Source organism: Hippocampus comes, unplaced genomic scaffold, assembly GCF_001891065.2.
Source record: "Hippocampus comes isolate QL1 unplaced genomic scaffold, H_comes_QL1_v1.1 scaffold319, whole genome shotgun sequence".
Lineage (NCBI taxonomy): Eukaryota > Metazoa > Chordata > Actinopteri > Syngnathiformes > Syngnathidae > Hippocampus > Hippocampus comes.
This window is the reverse complement of record NW_017806090.1, coordinates 727,560-747,841: the sequence shown is the minus strand read 5'-3', so window position 1 is coordinate 747,841 and position 20,282 is coordinate 727,560. Positions and strand designations below refer to the sequence as shown.

Genomic DNA, 20,282 nt, shown 5'->3' with positions numbered 1-20,282 from the left:
GGCGTCGTCCCCCCCCTTGGGTCCCCCCCCCCCCCTAACAATCAGACGCCATCAGGCAAATTTTTAGCTATACCTGCATAGTGTGAGAAGATAAAAAAAAAAAGATTGCCTTTAAAATGATCAGTGTCATGTTTTAAAAATGGCCTCATTGTTGCTTGTAGTCAGTTGAGAGGCATTTTGACGGGGTGGGTGTGGTGGTGGTCATGGGGCGGAAGGGGGGTAAAGACAACCCTTGGACAAATGATACAATACAATATTATTGGATCATGATTTATATAGCGCTTTCACGACAGCTGTAGCTGTAACAAAGCGCTTTATAAAATATTTCACAAAAAATAAAATAATAAACACAACACGACATAAAAACACGGACAGTCGTGCAATGTTAACCACGTTTCCCTTACACGCTTGGTTGTTTGAAGCAGTTCTAGATGAAAGAAGAGAGAATGTGTGCTTTCATCAGTGGATCAGAGACGTCATGCTCAAAATGTGCACACGTCTGCTACAAGCTAAATTTGAAAGTAAACAAAGAAGCTGTAGACGAAAAAAGAGATTGGTTCATTTCTCCTGTTCCATGTAAATCCGTTTCAATTCCAAGCGGCGACTCACAGTTCCAAATATACATTCCTCTCTCCTCATCATCGGCTCCCCAAGCCAGCCATCCATCCAGCCGCACCAAAGCAGACTGTCCAACAGCGCCGCCATCTCCGCTGAACAAAACGGGGCTGTGAAAAATGCTGCCCATTACAGGGGCAAAAAACAAAATTTTGGGGGGGGTGAATTTAACCTCCGCACTTCAAAACTCCTTATTTAACTTCATTTCTAATGAAGTCATGTGTTCATGGATTTATTGTAAAGTAAGGATGGAAAGATAACGGCGATAATAGAATTGCCACGATATCATCGTTGTCGTCATGTTACAACTATAAAGGCAGCATATCTCCGTCCAAAAACATTTCAGACGAACACAGCATTGTGAACTACATCGACCACAATACTTTGTGCTGCTGAGCCAAGAGCAACACAAATGACGATAAAATGACTTGCGAAGACTATTTCTTTGGCACTGCTGTTACAATACAATACATCTTTATCGATATCGATGTTTCTCATTGGAATGAATGGAAATGCATTCATTCCAGCCCGAAAATGAAAATGCAGTATGTTTACCCTATGTTTCAAATGTTTAAGTATGTTTGGCCACAATATTTCTTCAAAAATTTTCTTTGTACAGCAAAGAGGTTCTCTTGTGGTTGCGAGAAAACTTTGCTTGTGCTTTTTTTTTTTTTTCAATTGTTTGTGTGATTTACTGATGAATTTCTCCATTGTGCTACACAGATCTGGTGATAATGACGAACTAAACTAAGCTTCTTTAAGCGCCTTTCCTGAAATCGAGACGGACTCAAACAAACTGAAAAGTTGAAGGCGGGACAATTGAGCTACCGTAACCCAACGACACTAAACACGTGGCAGCCCTCGCCCTCGTTTGCGTTATCAAATGCCCAAAAACAGCAAAGCCGTCAAGAGAGAGCTTGACGACGATGTCACAGAGTCGGCCCGGGACCTGCTTTCCAACGAGGACCCCTGCGACGATTCCTTCAAGAAGAGCTCGTTGATCATTGGCGGCCATGACGCCGACGGCAAGGAGCGCGACGTGGAGGAAGGTGGCTCCGACGGCGACGAGGAGGAGGAGGAGCGGCCGGCCTGGAACAGCAAATTGCAGTACATCCTGGCCCAGGTGGGCTTCTCCGTAGGCCTCGGCAACGTCTGGAGGTTCCCCTACCTGTGCCAGAAAAATGGCGGCGGTGAGTGAAATGACCGTTAGTGCTCCAGTAGATTCTGTCATGGTAGCTGCACAATGTTGTGTGCCTCCATGTTTATTGTCCAGGGAGCCACACAAGTGTCGTGTGTCCATGTTTATGTTCTGGGGGGCTTTGACATAAATTGCAACATATCCTCAAAGTTGTTTCGTCAACTTCATACTTTATACCGCAGGTGTCAAACTCAAGGCCCGGGGGCCAGATCTGGCCCGCCAGATCATTTTATTGGGCCGACAAAAGCAAATCAATCAGGTCAACTTCCATGACGCATGCTAAAATCTGTAGCAAATTTCAAATTGTCATATGTAATAATCATGTTGAGCTCCTGCAACTATTTTCTTGTTTTACATAATTACAGAAACTTAAACAACGGTGGAATAAACTACCCTCCTTGACTTTTGATTTCAAAATTGGTTATCTATTAAATGTGTACTGTATATGTAATAATACGAGGAGGTGTTTAAACATTTATACGGTTTCACAGTCATCATGGCCCTCTGAGGGAAACCGGGCCGACGATGAGACCCGCGACAAAAATGAGTTTGACACCCCTGCTTTATTCAATGCCTTTTGTTAAAGTTTACCCCCATAATATGAATAACCTGTCATTGGCATGTCGTCGAACCTGAACCGGCTTCAAAAATGTATCGGACACTCGTAGTTCTTCGCATTAATTAACGAGAACTTTATTCATCATCGTCGTAGAAGTCGTAAGACCCAACTCACACCAAAACGCCAGAAAGCGTCACAGCACTATGACTTTATTCTCGGCACAATTTCCTCATATGACGTTAGTGTTTTACTTTTATACAGTGAGGTGCCCGGCACACTCATCATGCGGTGAGTCAGGTCGTTCCCCATGAGGCGCCCAGAGAGTCAGGCCTGTTTTAAACAGCTCTGGTCGCCCCGTTGTGTTCACGTGTAATTGGATTAAAATGACACATCTGGGACCCAAAGCAGACCCATCGCCAACACACACACACACCAGAAACCTCAGCGTACTTCTTAGCTTTCAACTACTAAAAGATACAAATTTCCTTTCTTGGGTGCCGCGAGTCGTGTGGTACTGTCGCTTTAAGAATGCGCAGGCCTGAGTGGAAAAAGGATTCAGCGTCTACTGTACTCAACTTTAGGCTTTGTCATTGAGTGATTCAGCTGCCGGTTGACGACAAGAAAGGGAGTCTGTGAAACAAGCAAAATGTAGCATACATGTTCTCAAACATCACCCTTTTGGGGATAAATAATGATAACCTACATCAAGATTTTTTGACTTTTTTTCAAGTGTTTTTGTTAGTCTTAAGGCATGAAAAATAATGGCAGTGGATGGCAACAGACATAAGGGTCCATTGTAGTGGTTGAATGCCTCTCGACCTTCACAAATGGCTCCACCAATTCTTGTAAATTAACAACACTTTCGGAGGACAGTCGCGATTCCTTACTGTACAACCCAATGCAGATGGCTTTGTGCTTTTGGAAAGATAAAAAGGTGCTACGGTCAGAATGTTTGCTCTTGGGAAGACAATGGGAGACCACCTGGGAGGTGGGTGTGGATTTCAAGCTGATTAATATCTCCGCCCCTCTCCCTGGAATGAAACAGAATAAGATGATCTAATTGTTAAGCTTCCATGCACGTAAGTGTTACACCAAGGAGGGGCATTGAAACTTAAAGAACATCCTGCTGGGGAGAAATAATAAACCAAACTCTCATTTGGACAAGGATTAAACTAACCGTCATACACTACGCACGTGGTCAGATTGCGCAAGGCAGTGACGCGTACCTAAAAAGAAATCAAAACAATGATTTTGTGTGCATGAGTGAGTTCGAAAAAGGACCAAAATTGTGCACTTGCATCATGTAGTTTTGAAAGGCGTGACGCAACGCCGCTTCAACTGATTTTTCGAGCGCAGGCGGAAGTGCGCCAAAAGCTGGACTGTGACCGACTTTCCACTTCTTCCCGACTGCTGTTATTTGATGAAGCCACCTCGAGGACAGACACTTGCATCACGGGAATTATGCCTGTGTGGTAATCCTGTTTGAGAAGGGTGGCGTCCCTTACGAGCAACTGATAAAGCCTGTCGAAAATTGAATCCGGTAATACTGTATGTCTTTTTTGTGGTTCAATTCATTTACATTTGTCGAGATGTGAAGTAGAATTTGGTTCTCCTGAGCTGTGAGCTATAATTATGACAATGACATAAAAGGAAGAATGAAATATCTCACTCATAATTTGTTTGAGTTTCGCTTTTTGAAGTGAACTTCAAAGATAAATAAAATCATTCTAATTTATTGAGATGAACCTCAAGCTGGAAGCTTGACGAGCTCTTGCAGACGGCTGCCAACTATGATGTTTCTTGCATAACCTAAAGAGATCAAATACAGCGGGCCTCCCTCAGATTCAACTGTTCGTTGATTAAAATTTTGTTGTAGGTGGGTTTTATTTGGGGTGTTGGGGGCATGTCTTGTCCAGGGAAACCAAGACAACGAAAGTCTTTTCAACAATTTACAGATCGATGATGGAGCGACTCCCCAAGCAGTGGGGCGCGGCCCTTCTTAGACCATTTTTTTTTCTTCTTGGGAGAGATTAAAGTCTGGCGCGCAACCTTGAGGCAGCAACGAACTTGCGTAGTAACACTTACTGATAGCAGGATGTGTGATACAAGTTAGCAGTTAATTTTAAGATACAGGTCAACATTGTTAAATGTCAAATTTCCACTACAACTTCCCTCATTTTGTTGGAAGTTTAACAGCATTTTTTTTTTTTTTAAACAACCCCAAAAAAAAAAAATCCAATGTATTTCATTGCTTCCTGAACATTCAGTGGGAAGTCATTCCAAAGAGAGGGACCAGCAACGGAAAAGGCTCAATCCCTTCTGAACCTCCGCTTAGATCTCGGTACCTCGAAAAGTACACTCTCATAAAGCCGCGACTAACAATTATTTTAATCGAGTAATTTGTCGATTAAATGGATGAATTGTATTTTAACCCTTTCGTGCACCATGTAACCTAAGATGTCAACTGTAGTACCCGCTGTCCCTAAAAGGGTTCAAAATTAATTACAATCCCTTTATTCAAAAAAAAAAAAAAAAAAAATCTAATCAAATAGAGCGGGGGTGTCAAACTCGTTTTTGTCGCAGGTCACATTGTAGTTATGATTTCCCTTGGAAGGCTGTTATGAATTTTAGGAAACCATATAAATGTTTCATCCCCTCCACATATTACATTCACAGCGCACAACAAATTGATCAATAACTATTTTTACAATTGACTGTTATTGCAGATTACATATGGCAATATGAAATTTTGGTTCACGCTTTAACAAGCATCATGGAACTTAACATGCTTGATTTGCTTTTGCGAGCCACATAAAAGGGTGTGGCGGACCAGATCTGGCCCTCGGGCCTTGACTTTGACATCTGTGAAATAGACAGTCAAGAAAATTTTCGGTCTCTTAAAGTATTCATTCATTCATTTTTGATTCATTTGTTCGTAAATTAGTTGCTGATTAGTCGATTAATCGTTGCATCTCTACTGTATTGGCTTTTTTTTTTTTTTTTTTAACAATGTGTCCCGCATCTGTTATTAGGAGCGTACCTGGTGCCCTACTTGATCCTGCTCGTGTTGATTGGCATCCCGCTTTTCTTCCTGGAGCTGGCAGTCGGTCAGCGCATCCGTCGGGGCAGCATCGGCGTGTGGAACTACATCAGCCCTCGACTGGGGGGTATCGGCTTCGCGAGCTGCGTGGTGAGTCCCGCGCTCTCCCCATGGCATGCTGGTTAAAATCCAAACAGTTTAAAAGTTTTAAAGGGCTCCCTTTTGCGGCTCACAAAAGGAGGAAAAAAATAGCTAGTACTCATTATTAGCTCAGTATACATAGACGCATACGGGATGCTGACGCCTGGCCTCTCTAAAGCCCCTCCCCCCCCACCAATAATACACGCTCTGTGCAGGTGTGTTTCTTCGTGGCTCTCTACTACAATGTCATCATCAGCTGGAGCCTCTTCTACTTCTCGCAATCCTTCCAGCAACCGCTGCCGTGGCACCAGTGTCCGCTGGCCAAGAACAGGAACAGCACATGTAAGCTAGATAAATGACACGTGGAAAAATGTCATGTTTTGAGAATAAATGACATTACAAAGATACTTTTTGGTTTTTGGTACTGTTGTGGTGCCTGAGTGTGAGAAGAGTTCGGCCACCACCTACTACTGGTACCGCGAGGCCCTGGACATCTCCGACAAGATTTCAGAGAGCGGAGGACTTAACTGGAAGATGACGCTGTGCCTGCTGGCCGCCTGGTCTATGGTCTGCCTGGCCATGATTAAGGGCATCCAGTCTTCCGGGAAGGTATGCTTGTCATCTCTTGTTCTTCGAGGGAACTGGGGGAAAGGTCTCGGCCCACATAGCCAGGTTAAATGTCGTATTGGATATTGGGAATGGCGTTCATAAAACAAAAGGCCAATTCTTGCCAAAGTGTTTGGGAAATCCTCTCACACCCCCGTTAGCTTACAGTAGGGTGGAAAAGCTTACAAAGCGCGAACTGTATGGATGCCTTGTCAGCAAACACGCGCTTGGATTGCTCATTTATGCTCAGTTTGCAATTGCAATAGCAAAAAAAAAAAACAAAAAACCAAGCAAAAAAAAAAAAAAAAAGATGCAAGGGTGTGAAATTAATGTTTGCAGTGTTGGGGGGGGGTGGGTCAGATTAACCTAAAAAGTTGCAACGGACCCGTCATTCAAAACAAAGAAAAAAGTGAAAAGTTGCAATGTTATTCAATGAAGTTATAATTGACCGAGAACAAAATGAAGTTTTTACTGCATAGTGCCGAAAACAGCAATGCTGTATGGTTAAAGTTACAGTATTGCAAGAACAGTCCAAAACTTACTCACAAAAAAATAAAAAATTAATGCTACGTTACGTCCAAATATTGAAAAAAAAAAAAAAAAGAAAATTGTAATATTGTAAGAAATAAGTTGACGTGAATGAAGCCCTAATTTTATCAAGGAAAAAGTTACAATGATAAAGTTGCAGACTAAAGATGCCATGAACAGGATGTTTTTTTTCCCCTTCTGTTACATTGAAGATGTGACTGTATTGTGGGAAAAAAAAAAGTGACAATGTTAATCATGGCAAGACATGTTACGACCATAAAGTAGTAATTTAACAGCGAATGAAATTGTCATCTTCTGAGTGTCAGGCTGTAACGGTAATAGAAAATAAAAGAATTACCGTATTTTCCGCGCTATAAGGCACTTTGGAGTATAAGGTGCACCTTCAACCAATGGCCTATTTTAAAACTGTTTTCATATTGACGGTGCACCGCATTACAAGACACAGAATAGTAACTGCACTGGTGGCTGCGGTTGCATTGTGGATCCACTAGATGGAGCTACGCTAAAGGGAATACAATACAATACAGCTTTATTTATATCGAGCTTTCACAATCGCTGCAGCCGTAACAAAGCGCTTTACAGAACATTTAAAATAAGACGTCCAAGAAATCAGAATATTGATCCGTATATAAGGCGCATCGGATTATAAGGCGCACGGTCGGCTTTTGAGAACATTGACATGCTTTTAGGTTCGCCTCGTAGTGCGGAAAATACAGTGATTAAAAAAAAGAAGACAAAAGGATAATGTTGCGAATGTATTTTTGTAAAAAAAAAAAAATGCAACGCTATGAGAATGAACTGATAAGCATCGGATTATAAGGCGTACTGTCGGCTTTTGAGAACATGGACATGCTTTTAGGTGCGCCTCGTAGTGCGGAAAATACAGTGCTTAAAAAAAAGAAGACAAAAGGATAATGTTGCGAATGTATTTTTGTAAAAAGATGCAAGGCTATGAGAATGAACTGGTTAGATGAAAAAAAGAGAGAGAGAGGGAGAGAATCAAGTGGTCAAATTCCGTGGTGGGAGCATAAAAAGATGTTAAGAAGTGTCATCCTTGGTCGCTCATGTGATTTTCCTGGAGGGATTCGATACTTCAGCTTATCTCCCCACGCTGACCTCCAGCATCAAAAGCTGACAGTAACGAGACTCGCATCCGGATGGATTAAGACTTTAGCATACCTCCCTTTTTAATCATTCCATTGTTTGTCATGTGACAAGTATTAGCTGCCGGACATTCGGGGGTCAAGCCGGAGCTAATTGGAAAAAAAATGGACGCAGCATTTCATCTTACACGAGGAAAGCTTTGATGCTTTTGACATTTGGATTTGGTTTGATCCCATCTTCTTGCGTCACGCCTCGACGACGCTAATGATGCACCTTATGTGTCACGAATCATTTTCACCTTTTTTGTTGTAAGCTTTAATGGACCCATAACAAGTTATTCATTCATTCATTCATTCTTCGATCCATTTTATCCTCACAAGGGTCGTGGGGGGTGCTGGAGCCTATCCCAGCTGTCTTCGGACAGTAGGCGGGGGACACCCTGAACCGGTTCCCAGCCAATTGGAGGGCACACACAGAGACGAACAACCATCCACGCTCGTACTCACACCTAAGGACAATTTTGAGTGTTCAATCAGCCTGCCATGCATGTTTTTGGAATGTGGGAGGAAACCGGAGTACCCAGAGAAAACCCACGCAGGCCCGAACATGCAAAACTCCACACAGGGAGGCCGGAGCTGGCATTGAACCGGGATAGCTCTGCACTGTGAGGTCGACGCGCTAGCCACTGGACCACCGGGCCGCCCACAAGTTATTTCATTCATTTAAAAAAAATAAAATAAAATAATTAATCGGTCAGTGAATCAGTTATCAAAATTTGATTGGATTTTGAATGTATTTCGACGACGTTTGGTTTGGTAGTTTAAGGTGAAGACCAGAATTCATCATTATCAGTTATTCTTGATCTGGGCGTGACATCACGGACCGAATGATGCAATTTTAATATGAATAGAATTTAGAATACAGACGTCACGTATTTTGATGACATTTGGCTGCTCGCTTCAGAATGACCCGAGAACGAATCGATGTTAAGTGTCAAGTAAGTCAACAGCAGTTAAGGTGAGGAAGAGGACTTGACGCTTAAGTTCGCTGTTGTCTCTGCCAAGACGACTGTCTTGGCGTTGCCATTATCTGCTGTTTATTCGCGACGGCCGTCTAGCTTTTTGTCCCACTATCCAAAGGGGAAGGTTGAGACAAAACAAGATGGATGCCCTCAACAGCGGAGGTCCTGAAATCTCTGCCATCTTGATTTGTCGCGCCAGACCGTCCCCATTTTGCTTCGGCGGCTTGAAATGTCGCCGATAGCCAATGCCATTGTCAAGACACTATCTTCCGTCGCCACTCTCGTCTATTTTAGTGCTGTCACTGCAGTAATTGGGCAACAAACGGTGGATGGAAATAATCCTTAAAATATCCAGAATTTACGTGGATGTTTTCCCTGGTGTGTCTAGACAGATTTTGGGGTAGATATGAGTCCAAACTGTCCCTTGGAGAAGCCCCACGAGGCGTCTTGCAAGGGTGAGCACAAAAGAATATTAATGGAGCTTTTCTTCCTCCAGTGTGCACAAAGACCTTTTTTTTTTTTTTTTTTTTTGCAAGGAATATCCTTGTTTGAGCGTGGGTGGGCGTGAAAGGGATCTGGTTGCCATGGTTACACGCGCTCTTTTAGCTTGGCTTGATTTTCAGAGATGGGCAGGGGGATTGGAGTGTGCATGGGGGGGTTAGCACAGGGGGCAGGATGGTTTGGTCAAGAAGAATAATTTAAGCAGGGCTCCTTTAAAAAAAAAAAAAAAAAAAAAAGAAATCTAACTCATCCGAGGGATTTTGTCTTGATTAATAAATCCGAAGCGTGGATTCTAGACAGATGGGAGATGCGAGATTATGAAACATTTGAGTTTTCGTTATTGTGCGTGGTTGGAGCATTTCAGCTAAATTCGGTGACTTTGTTTTAGTGCAGTTGTACTCTCTCCAGTTTTGGAAAATTCAGCCTCACTTTTCAACAGTGCAGCCACAGTTACCTTGCCAGAATGATGCGTTTAAACCTTTAAAAAGGAATTTAGCCATTTACAGATTACCGTATTTTCCGCACTATAAAGCGCTTTGGATTATAAAAGGCACCTTCAATGAATGGCCTATTTTAAAACTATTTTCATATGTTGGACACACCACATTATAAGGCACATGGAATAAAAACTACGATAGTGGCTGCAGTTGCGTTATGTAGCCAGTAGATAGAGCTAAATGCAATACAATACAATACCGCTTTATTTATATTGCGCTTTCGCAACGAAGCACTTTACAGAACATTTATAATACTATGTCCAAGATATCAGAATATTGATCCATGTAGAATGCGCATTGGATTATAAAGTGCATTTTCGGCTTTTGAGAAAATAGCTTCCTTTTAGGTGTGCCTTACTGTGCGTAAAATACGGTACTTGCCTTGAAAGGTCACAAAGTTAGATTGCAAGTGACTTTATTTGTTCGATTCAGCAGCTGCATGAGGCACATTAATCAGCACTTACACAATAAATGTTATCAGAAACAAGTTAAAGGACTGCACAAGAATGTTATGTAAGTCCTATTTACTGACGTAAATCGTGGCACTTGCTAAAGTAACGAACTTAGCATAACTTGCGAAAATTTGCACAACACGGACCTGACGATTGTATACACCCGAAATTGTGATTATCAACCCAGTTCTTATGAATCCAAACTCTGGGAGGAGATCATTCACTTTGGTAATCTGTGGAATCCTGCTTGGGGCGGAGTTTGAATCGCTTTGTCACTCTCAGTATCATCGCTTACCCGCATTTTTTATTATTTTTATTTTTTTAACCTTTGCTGTGCTTGCTCTGCCAGGTGATGTACTTCAGCTCGCTGTTCCCTTATGTGGTGCTGATCTGCTTCCTGGTACGCTCGCTACTCCTGGAGGGCTCCATGGACGGGATTCGACACATGTTCACGCCCAAGGTACGGCACAGTCTTGCAGTCAATGTCTGTTCTCCGACGTTTTTTTTTTTTTTAGTTCAACAAAAAGTCACACTTGGAAGTTTCCCAGAGAAAATGATCAAAGAATCTATTTATAGAAATAAAGAACAATTTTTAAAAATGATGTTTCTTTAAGTACCAAAAGACACAGTACATCAAATAAGCCAGTCTGGAAAGAGAAGGAAAAAAAAACTGTCTGGAGAAGAAAAAAAAAAAAGATCGGTGTGCTTTGATTGGCTGACATCTCAACAATAACACACCAGTCACCTTCCAAGGCTGTGTGTTCTGCAGCAGCTTCCATTGCCATGGAAACAAGAATAGTTTCAACATAAATCACTCAAGAGGGCCTGGCGAAGACCGTTGCCATAGAGCTCTGTCGCCCTCTTGTGGACACATAGTACCCGACAACGCCATGCATTCGGATCAGTCAACCGCAAACAAAAGCGTTCTAAATAAAAATAAATAGTTCAATAAAAGTAAAATTCTTCACATGGGCACATTTCTTACCACTGCTTGAATTAGAAAAAAGAAAGTTGAAATAATAGTGGCCAGTTTGTTAGTTATTTTATTTTTTAATACGGTCAAATATTCCAGTTTTTTTTTTTAATACGACATGGCGTTAGAAAAAAAAAAATTTTTCACCCCAGAGAAAATTATCTTTTTTTTTGAGGAAAAATGAATTGATTCTATGAGAATTTATGTGTACATTTTTAAGGGAGTAGAATTGTATTTTTTGAGGTGGGGGGAGTACTAATTTTATAAGAATGAAGGCATTAATTTCTAGAAATAAAGTTGAATTTTGGAATAAAAAAAAAATCTGGTTGAAATTACAATTGTTGTTTATTATTTTTTTAAGAAAAAAAAACTTATTTTCTTACAAGAATAAAGTCAACATCTTTCAAAAATAAATTTACAGTTTGGGATAAAAACTTAACAAGAATAAATTCAATTTTTTTTTCAAGAATTTAAAAAATTCTCTTCATATTTGACTTCATTTATTCTCATTTCTCACGGCCTTAATCCTCCTGCTAAAAGAGACACAACCCCATCATGGGACAATTTAAGGTTGTCTAATTATATGAGAGTTTGCCAGATTGTTTATTTTAAATATTTTTCTTGATTCTTATAGCATTAGAACTTCATTTGATAACATGAGCTAGCTCACCATTCCCGTTCGTTTGTGTGTGTGTGTGTGTGTGTGTGTGTGTGTGTGTGTGTGTGTACCAGCTGGAGATCATGCTGGAAGCCAAGGTGTGGCGCGAGGCGGCCACGCAGGTGTTCTTCGCGCTGGGTTTGGGCTTCGGCGGTGTCATCGCCTTCTCCAGCTACAACAAGCGTGACAACAACTGCCACTTTGACGCCGTGCTGGTGTCCTTCATTAACTTCTTCACGTCGGTGCTGGCCACCCTGGTGGTGTTCGCCGTCCTCGGCTTCAAGGCCAACATCATGAACGGCCAATGTGTGGCGGAGTGAGTCGTCGCCTCCTCGTGTTTGTTGAAGAATTAGGATTTCTCAAAAGTCAAGCAGAGTCACAAGGAAGTCAAATAAGGAAAAGTGTGACATTTAGGATAACGCAAGATGGTGGAACAAACAGGTCTGGTAGTACTGGTAGTACTACAATGAGACAACTAGCCATGGGCCAATATTAGAATCTGACGATATAACCGTGAGCAAAAATATGGCAGTGTCACGTTATCAAAAAATAATAGCCATAAAAGGGCCTTTTTTGAAACATTTGAGCAAATTGAAATAGCATTTGTCTTCCCCATCAAACATAATTTTATTTTATATGGAAACAAAATCAACAATATTTTGGTACATAACACACATGTACCATGTAAATAAATCAATAACTAGATGTTAACATTCTTCATAGTGAGTCACAGTGTCCCATCCCTGGGGAGCTATTTTGCCCTAACTCGTAATCGCTGTGGGACCATTTTTGTTTTTGTCTGTTTAGGACAATGTCCATTCATCACCCATCCATTCGTTAGATGTATGACTTATCCTCACAAGGAGCAAAAAGGCATCCGTGTTTGAAGTGCTCAGCCCCTCCTCCTCCTCCTCCGTGGCTAACTGCTCACCCCTCCCCTCTCTGCTCACTGAAAAGGTGAAAAAAAAAAAAGATAATTGGAGGTAATTCACTTTATCGAGGTGGCTTATGCAGAGCTCGTTACTGGTGATACCCAGTATTCGCGGGAATTGAAACTTTGACTTTTTAAACCCACGGTAACCCCTCAAACCGGAAATCGAGCTGTACCGACAGGCGATAAATAAAAAAATCTAATCAAATCGTCATACTTGAGGTCTGTGTTTGGTTTTAGGAAACATCGGCGATCGTTTTGATTCATCTTAAAACAGATCATTTCCAACCCCGCACGTTTTTCCGCGTAAAAATTCTTGTATTCAATTTTTGTAGCAACGGCAGAAAGATTGCGGCTCTGCTGGGCAACGGTATCGAGGCCAACCTGATCCCCAACCACATCAACCTCAGTCACAAAGTGAGCGTGGATGACTACCATCAGATGATCGAGATCATCAGAGGCGTCAAGGAGGGCAACTTTGACAAACTGGGACTGGACTCCTGCCACATCGAGGACGAGCTCAACAAGGTATGCACATAAACGGCAACGGTATCCATGTCCGTTAATACGTTACTTTAAAAGAAATGTTGGAAAATTAGGAGAATAACGTCAGATTTTTGTGTGCATAAAACATTACAACATTAGTAGTATTGTTTTGTTCCCTCGCGGTGGAGAGGCGCAGGGTTCAATTCCGGCTCCGGCCTTCCTGTGTGGAGTTTGCATGTTCTCCGGGTTTTCTCCGGGTACTCTGGTTTCCTCCCACATTCCAAAAAAAAAAACATGCATGGCAGGCTGATTGAACACTCTGAATTGTCCCTTGGTGCGCGAGTGTGAGCGCGGATGGTTGTTCGTCTCTGTGAGCCCTGCGATTGGCTGGGAATTAGTTCAGGGTTGCTTGAAGTCAGCTGGGATAGGCTCTAGCATGACCGCGACCCTAAATGAGGATAATCGGATCTGTAACTGGCTGGCTGGATGGAAAATATGTGGGAAAACTTGATTTTTTTTTTTACGAGAAACTATAATATTTTTCATGAAAAAGTTGCATTTTTCTAAGAAAAGTAGCAAAATGTTAATTTTGGGAGTAAGTGCCAAGCATCCACTGGGGGTTACCCACCCGCAATCTGCCCTCACTCCCTCCCTCCACCAGGCAGTGCAGGGCACAGGCCTGGCGTTCATTGCCTTCACCGAGGCCATGACGCATTTCCCGGCCTCTCCCTTCTGGTCCGTCATGTTCTTCCTCATGCTGATCAACTTGGGCCTGGGCAGCATGTTCGGCACCATCGAGGGCATCCTCACGCCGCTCATCGACACCTTCAAAGTGCGCAAGGAGCTCCTGACCGGTCAGCGAAAACACAAAGAATGAAATTTGCAACTTCCCACGACCGCTTATGTATGATCACAGCGAGAGGCTGGCGTGTTCCTTATGTTGTGACCTTCTCTCTCGTGGTACAGTGGGCTGCTGCGTGCTGGCCTTCTCCCTCGGCCTGGTGTTCGTGCAGCGTTCGGGCAACTACTTTGTGACCATGTTCGATGACTACTCGGCCACGCTGCCGCTGCTCATCGTGGTCATCCTGGAGAACTTGGCCATCGCCTGGTTCTACGGCATCGACAAGTACGGACGGGCTTCACTGATTCGCAAGTTTTTAAAAAGTAGAACCATGTTGGGCAAAGCTTGAACGTGCTCGAGGGGCACGTATCATTTTAAAAACAGACGGACAGATGGTTGTGCGGTATTTTGATCTCATTGAATCCGAAAATTATGAATCATTTTTCATCAGCCAGTTATTTGATAAAATATATTTTAAGGTGAGAGGGTTTACTGTACTTTATTTCCGTCGGGTTTATTGACAGTGATCAAATAATTCCTATATCCAAAGATTTTTAACGTGAAGAAAACGTGTATTCGTCCGCTTAGGGTGAGCTGTTAGCTTGGTATTTTTTTTTTTTTGCTACCTGGAGTACGAGCTCACCTGTGGTGTGGTCCTGTCAGGTTTTTTGCGGACCTGGAGGACATGCTGGGCTTCAAGCCGTACCGCTTCTACTACTACATGTGGAAGTTCATCACTCCCACGCTGCTGCTGGTGCTGCTCGGCTCCAGCTTCGTCCAGCTCATCATGACGCCGCCCAGTTACAGTGCCTGGAACCAGGAGCAGGTCGGGAGCCTCGTTGCCTGCGTTCACCGCGTTGTCATCAATTCACAATCTGTCCCCAAAATTGGGAAATTGTCATCCATCCAACATGCGCAATTTTTGACAAAAAAAAAAAAAATCATTACTGCCGGCTACTGAGCAGTGTGACCGTCTGTGTGTGTGTGTGTGTTTAATCTGTGTGTGTGTGTGTGTGTGTGTGTGTGTGTGTGTGTGTGTGTGTGTGTGTGTGTGTGTGTGTGTGTGCAATACAGTACCTTATGTTGCCTCAATGCTTGTTTCCCAGCGTTCCTCTTCCGTATTAACGCTAAGTGTGGTCTGCGGTGCAGGCTCGGGAGAAGCTGGTGGGCTTCCCTCCGTGGGGTGTGGCTTTGTGTATCTCCCTTGTGGTGGTGGCGGTGTTGCCCGTGCCGGTGGTCTTTATGCTGCGCTACTTCAACGTGATCGACGACGGCGCCGGCGGCATCTCGACCGTGTCCTACAAGAAGGGCCACATCATCAAGGAGAGCGCTGGCGCAGCCGGCGAAGGCGACGACGCCGCCAGCCTCCTTCACGCCAAGACCACACCGAGCGAGGCGCCCTCGCCCATGCCCGCCAACGGCATCTACCGCAAGCAGAGCGGCGGCGGGGGTCCCGAGTCCGACGCCGCACCCAATGGTCGCTACGGCATCGGCTACCTGATGGCCGACGTGCCGGACATGCCCGAGTCAGACTTGTAGAGTGGCCCCCTTCTTCCCGTCTAGTCATCCGTGTGTGTACCGCATACTCCTTGTTCAACAGCCTAGCTGCTTTATTTCTTATCATTTCTTCGTCGTCTCTGAACCTGAACATGTTCAAACAACAAACCAAGGGGCGGGAATGTACACTCACCCAACACGGGTCACTTCATTAGGTACACCATAGCCCTGCCGGGAATAGCAGAAAACCGTCAAGTTAACTGACGCCACTCCCACTCCCAAAAAGCGTTATAATTGCCTTTAAATGTTACAAGATGGCACCAAAGGTCTACTTTTGTATTAGGCCTTTAGCTTGTCCAATGAAAGCTCCTCCCCTGACTTCAACACAGTTCCTTGGTACCAAGCTGCTACAAGGTGGCTCCAAAAGGTCAACTTTTCTATTCGACGGCACTTTGCCTGCCTGTTAGATGCTATACATTGACGCCAAAGCACAATTTGTCCATTGGACAGGGCTTTGATATCTCATAATAGCACTCACTTGAACATAGCTTTTTGACACTAAGATGACACCAATGCACTCCTTTTCTATTAGACTTTTCGAATAGAATGTCCTCCTCTTACTTCAACATAGTTCCTTAGAGCCAAGATACCAATGAGACGTCACCAAAGTTCTACTTTTGCCTCAAGATGCCCTAAGTCGGCACAGAAGCACTACTTTTCTATTAAACAGGGTTGACAGGTCGAATGGAAAAGCGCCTCCATCGTTCTACATTCGTTCCTTAGCACCAAAACGCCACAAGGTGGCGACAAAATGCAATTTCCTACTGGACAGGAATTTCGCATTTCAGAAAATGCACAGTCATGAATGAAGGATAGCTGCCCCCCCCCCCAAAAAAAATCGACAAGAAGGTGAATTTGCGAAAGTAGAATTTGCAAGGAATTAGTGCAAATCAGACTCAGCGAACTAATGGACGGATCTCTTAGTTTGCCCATGTAGCCGTCGGCCAAATGCAGTACTTAAATGCAGTATGGACAGCATTCTCGAGTGCAATGTTTTTCCAACAATTTTTCTCGGATTTTAGATTTGCATCAAATGCTTCACGGCCATGTGATGGCCTTTGGACCGTAAGTTACCCATCAAACTAATGAAATTGCGACAATCAATGTCATATTGACGGCTTTGATGAGCGTTTTTCAGATCTGTTATCGATACAACTTGATGAGATGATGTAAAAAAAAAAAAACAAAAAACATGATTTTGATTGAAAACGTTGAAAATTTGCATGAGTTTCCCACCTTTTATCTCGATCAAATTGTCATCCTGACGAACCGCGCTTCATATTACATTCATGTTCCATTATTTTTCGCCGTTTTGATGAAATGAAAATATATAATATTGCTTCAAAAATTTTAATATTCACCATGTATTATCAGTGAGAAACTCTTTTCCTCTTAGTTTTTAGAATTGTATGGCGGGTTGAATTTAATGCTCTCGCGGGCCGAATACGGCCCACGGGACAAGAGTCGCCAAGCCCAAATCTTGATTAAAATTTACTGGGGGAAAGGCCGAGATGAGCGCATTTGAGTTCTGCCGTTACTTTGTCAATTTGATGTCATGAATTGAAGCGATAGTTAAAAAAAAACATAACTACAAACAATTTTGTATTGAAATGCATTAACAGGTGTACCTAATGAAGTCTCTGGTGAACGTGTGAATTTTCCCTTGGCCCCGCCCCCTTCCACCCTCACTTACTCGATCTTTGGATCCCTCCTTGCTGCTGAAGAAGGAAGTGTGAGCAATAAAGGTGGACGTGCCACCGAGCCTACGTGAAGAAGCAGCAAGAAGGTGCGCGCGCGCGTGTGTACACGCAAAAAGTTCCACGATCGTTCGAGGCAAACGAGTGCCTACACTGCATCGTCATTTATAGAATACGCCATGTTTGTATAGTTACAGTATTCTGTAAATATAAATATATTTATCTGCTTTGTTTTGATGAATGTTTTAAAGGTTCAGTCATCAAATCATTATTATTAACGTCATCGTTTTGTTTTTTTTACTAACGTGTTTGTGAGGGCCGAGTCCTCGTCCTTGTAAATAGTTTTGTTTTTATCCATGAAATGGCTTGAAAACATGTGGCAGAGAAATGTATTTTTCCCCTTCCTCTTCCTCGACATTAAACATGAAATATGACCCCGAAACAAGATTCCAGGTCTCTGCTGACTTTGATGATGACCATAAATCTGGGACTTTAAACCGGTATGCAAAGAATAAAAATAATAAAGTGACATTTAACATTATATTTTAGCATTTGAAGAAATGAATATTGCGGCCACTCCTTAGTCTGGCCTCATTCAATTAAATTATTAAAACTGTTGCAAATGTATTTTTACACTTGGCAAAAAGTGATGCAAACCATAGACAGGAACGAACCATTTCAGTAAAAACCGTCTTGTGTTTATTCAGTCAATCATTTGAGGGGTGTTAGCATGACCTGAAACAGCTGATGTCATTAGCATTGTGGCTAATGCGTTTTTTTTTGTTTTTTTTAAGCCAGTGGTTGGCTTTTGTGTAGTAGCTATGCTAATGTTGCTCGTGGGCCCTGATGTAGAACACTTGTGTCCCTTTAAAAATCTCTTCGTTTGCTCCAGCGTGACTCCTCAACATTACAATTATCCATTTGTTCTGAATTTAAGGTTCCTCTTTCATTCAAGAAAGCACTGAGGTCATCTTTATCCCTTTGCCGCCAACGTTCTGAAAATCAGAAAAAAAAAAAGTTATATTTAGACACATTGTAATTTTACATATACATATTTATAACGTTGAAAATAAGACATTAGTCAACCTTTGCGTTCAGTCATAGTTGTGTAGCTGTTCTCTCATCCTGGCCGCAATGTGTTCTCTCCTCTCACTGTGTTTGTTCAAGTCTTTGACCTCAGAGGGCAGCGTGGCGTTCCACACCATCAACACCGACTGAGCGTCTGGGGGCGCACAAAACAAGCGCACTGAACTGAACAGGAGTCCACATGGAAATCCTGGCAAGAGTCATGCACCCTCACCCACCCCACTCGCTCTTGTCCTGCGGGAGTGTTCTGCCCAACACCAGCACCGCATTCTTACAGTTTAGCGTCTCTGTGAAGAAGGAGATGAAAGAAATATTGATGGAAATATTTGGTCCACAATATAAATGTTCATCAATACATTATCTGTTTGATAATTTAGATTCTTCAAAGTCTCAACATTTGGGATTTTTTTGTGGGGCTGTCAAGGAATTAAAAAAAAAAGAGTTCCCAAGATGTCCTGGATGAGCTGAACAATGTGAAGTCGGAATGATGTGGAAGGAGAAGGTAAACGTAAACAATCTGAAAATTTTGGAATTTGGGGAAAAGCGACTTTTTGGTACAGAATAACATACGAGTCAATGATCAATAATTCTAAGAATGAGATCCACCAATGAACGCCGACGCGATGCCTCGTAGCGAGTGGCATCTCGGCGGGATGACTCGCAGCGCGTGGTGCTTGTTGCCCAGCTCCAGAAGCAGCAGGTGGCCGCCTCGGGTGCCCACCCACAGCGTGGCCGAATCCTGCCCAACCAGCAGGGACTTGACCCGCGCCCACCGGGCCCAAGACGGGGAGCTGTCGACGGGTACGTCTGCAACACCGGAGGGGCCTCCTCCATCGGCGCTGCACTCCTGTCTGTGAGGAGAACAGAGACGAGGCGCTCTTAGGGTTCAAAATCAATAGGGATCGAGATTTCAGCGTGGGCGCACTTGGCCTACTTTAAAAGTGTTTTCATATATAAGGCGCAACGCATTATAAGGCGCATTGAATAGAAGCTGCAATAGTGGCTGTGGTTGCGTTATGCATCCACTAGATGGTGCTAGAGGTCACAGATTCAAATCAATTGGTTTTCTCGTTGTTGACGGTCATGTGATTAAAATCAACAGTTTTGTTCTTCTTGGATGGGTCATCCCTTCTCGCTCGCGTTACCTGATGATTTGTGCACAGTCAATGCATTCCACCATGCGCTCGCTCCACTTGTCCCAAACCTCGACGGTGGCCATGCCGGCTTTGCTGAGGTACACGTACTTATCCACCGCCATGCGCCACACGTTGGCCTCGGCGCTGGGGCGAAGCCTACGGAACCACAGGTATCGTTACACTGGACCGTGATGGGGAGGGGGGGGGGGGGGGGGGGGGGGGGGGACAAAGTACAAATACTAAAGTACTGTAATTTTTTTTTTTTTTTGAGACTGTTGAGCCCAGTATAAATTTAAATTGTACATCACAAACTCTTGCCTCCCAAATTAACACAATGCCTTCCTAAAATCAATTTCAATTGCATCACAAAAAAAGAATTAATTCCGCAGCCATTGTAGAATGTGGCGCCCGTTCCCAATGTTAGCGGCTGGTAGCTAGCAACTAGCCGCTAAGCAACTAACCAAGAGCAAGAGTGGTTGGACTTCTTTCCAAAAGCGGTTTGATTAGCGAAAATGACGGCACACTTTAATGGTGACAGCATGACACACTTGCAGTTCATACTCATCATTTTTTGAACAAACCAGGATGACTCAAATGTGATGTTCTAGCTGGCAAAGTCGCTAGTGTGGGTCAG

The 20,282-nt window shown here is 43.2% G+C and overlaps 2 protein-coding genes across 7 annotated transcripts in view; one reads left to right on the top strand and one right to left on the bottom strand.

Annotated features, from left to right (window-relative positions):
* Window positions 1-1,102: 1,102 nt before the first annotated feature.
* slc6a15 (solute carrier family 6 member 15) lies at window positions 1,103-15,753 on the top strand. Of its 4 annotated transcripts, none has more exons than XM_019894770.1 (11): window positions 1,103-1,805; window positions 5,405-5,562; window positions 5,769-5,895; window positions 5,981-6,162; window positions 10,633-10,743; window positions 11,989-12,230; window positions 13,181-13,373; window positions 13,993-14,185; window positions 14,298-14,457; window positions 14,836-14,998; window positions 15,322-15,753. In XM_019894770.1, the coding sequence occupies exons 1-11, from the start codon at window positions 1,499-1,501 to the stop codon at window positions 15,709-15,711; spliced, it is 2,226 nt and encodes a 741-aa protein (XP_019750329.1). In that variant the 5' UTR covers window positions 1,103-1,498; the 3' UTR covers window positions 15,712-15,753. The 4 variants fall into 4 exon arrangements, with proteins under 4 accessions (XP_019750329.1, XP_019750327.1, XP_019750331.1 ...); XM_019894768.1 differs by having other exon boundaries at window positions 5,975-6,162; XM_019894772.1 differs by having other exon boundaries at window positions 1,104-1,805; window positions 5,987-6,162.
* Window positions 15,754-17,717: 1,964 nt separating this feature from the next.
* lrrk2 (leucine-rich repeat kinase 2) overlaps window positions 17,718-20,282 on the bottom strand; it is a 37,898-nt gene continuing 35,333 nt past the window's right edge. For all 3 annotated transcript variants that reach the window (XM_019894767.1, XM_019894765.1, XM_019894766.1), the window contains 5 exons: window positions 19,658-19,804; window positions 19,119-19,363; window positions 18,731-18,799; window positions 18,513-18,648; window positions 17,718-18,421 (listed from right to left, as the gene is read on the bottom strand). In XM_019894767.1, coding sequence (XP_019750326.1) covers window positions 18,521-18,648; window positions 18,731-18,799; window positions 19,119-19,363; window positions 19,658-19,804 — 589 coding nt within the window. In that variant the 3' untranslated portion in view covers window positions 17,718-18,421; window positions 18,513-18,520. The remainder of the gene's footprint in view (window positions 18,422-18,512; window positions 18,649-18,730; window positions 18,800-19,118; window positions 19,364-19,657; window positions 19,805-20,282) is intronic.

What these genes read in the sequence shown, in the direction of transcription:
- slc6a15 (XM_019894768.1), top strand. Translation starts at nt 1,499, where the DNA reads ATGCCCAAAAACAGCAAAGCCGTCAAGAGAGAGCTTGACGACGATGTC. An exon ending in TCGAGGACGAGCTCAACAAG is followed by an intron (nt 13,374 to 13,992) that starts GTATGCACATAA and finishes TCCCTCCACCAG; the next exon opens with GCAGTGCAGGGCACAGGCCT. An exon ending in GTGCCTGGAACCAGGAGCAG is followed by an intron (nt 14,999 to 15,321) that starts GTCGGGAGCCTC and finishes TCTGCGGTGCAG; the next exon opens with GCTCGGGAGAAGCTGGTGGG.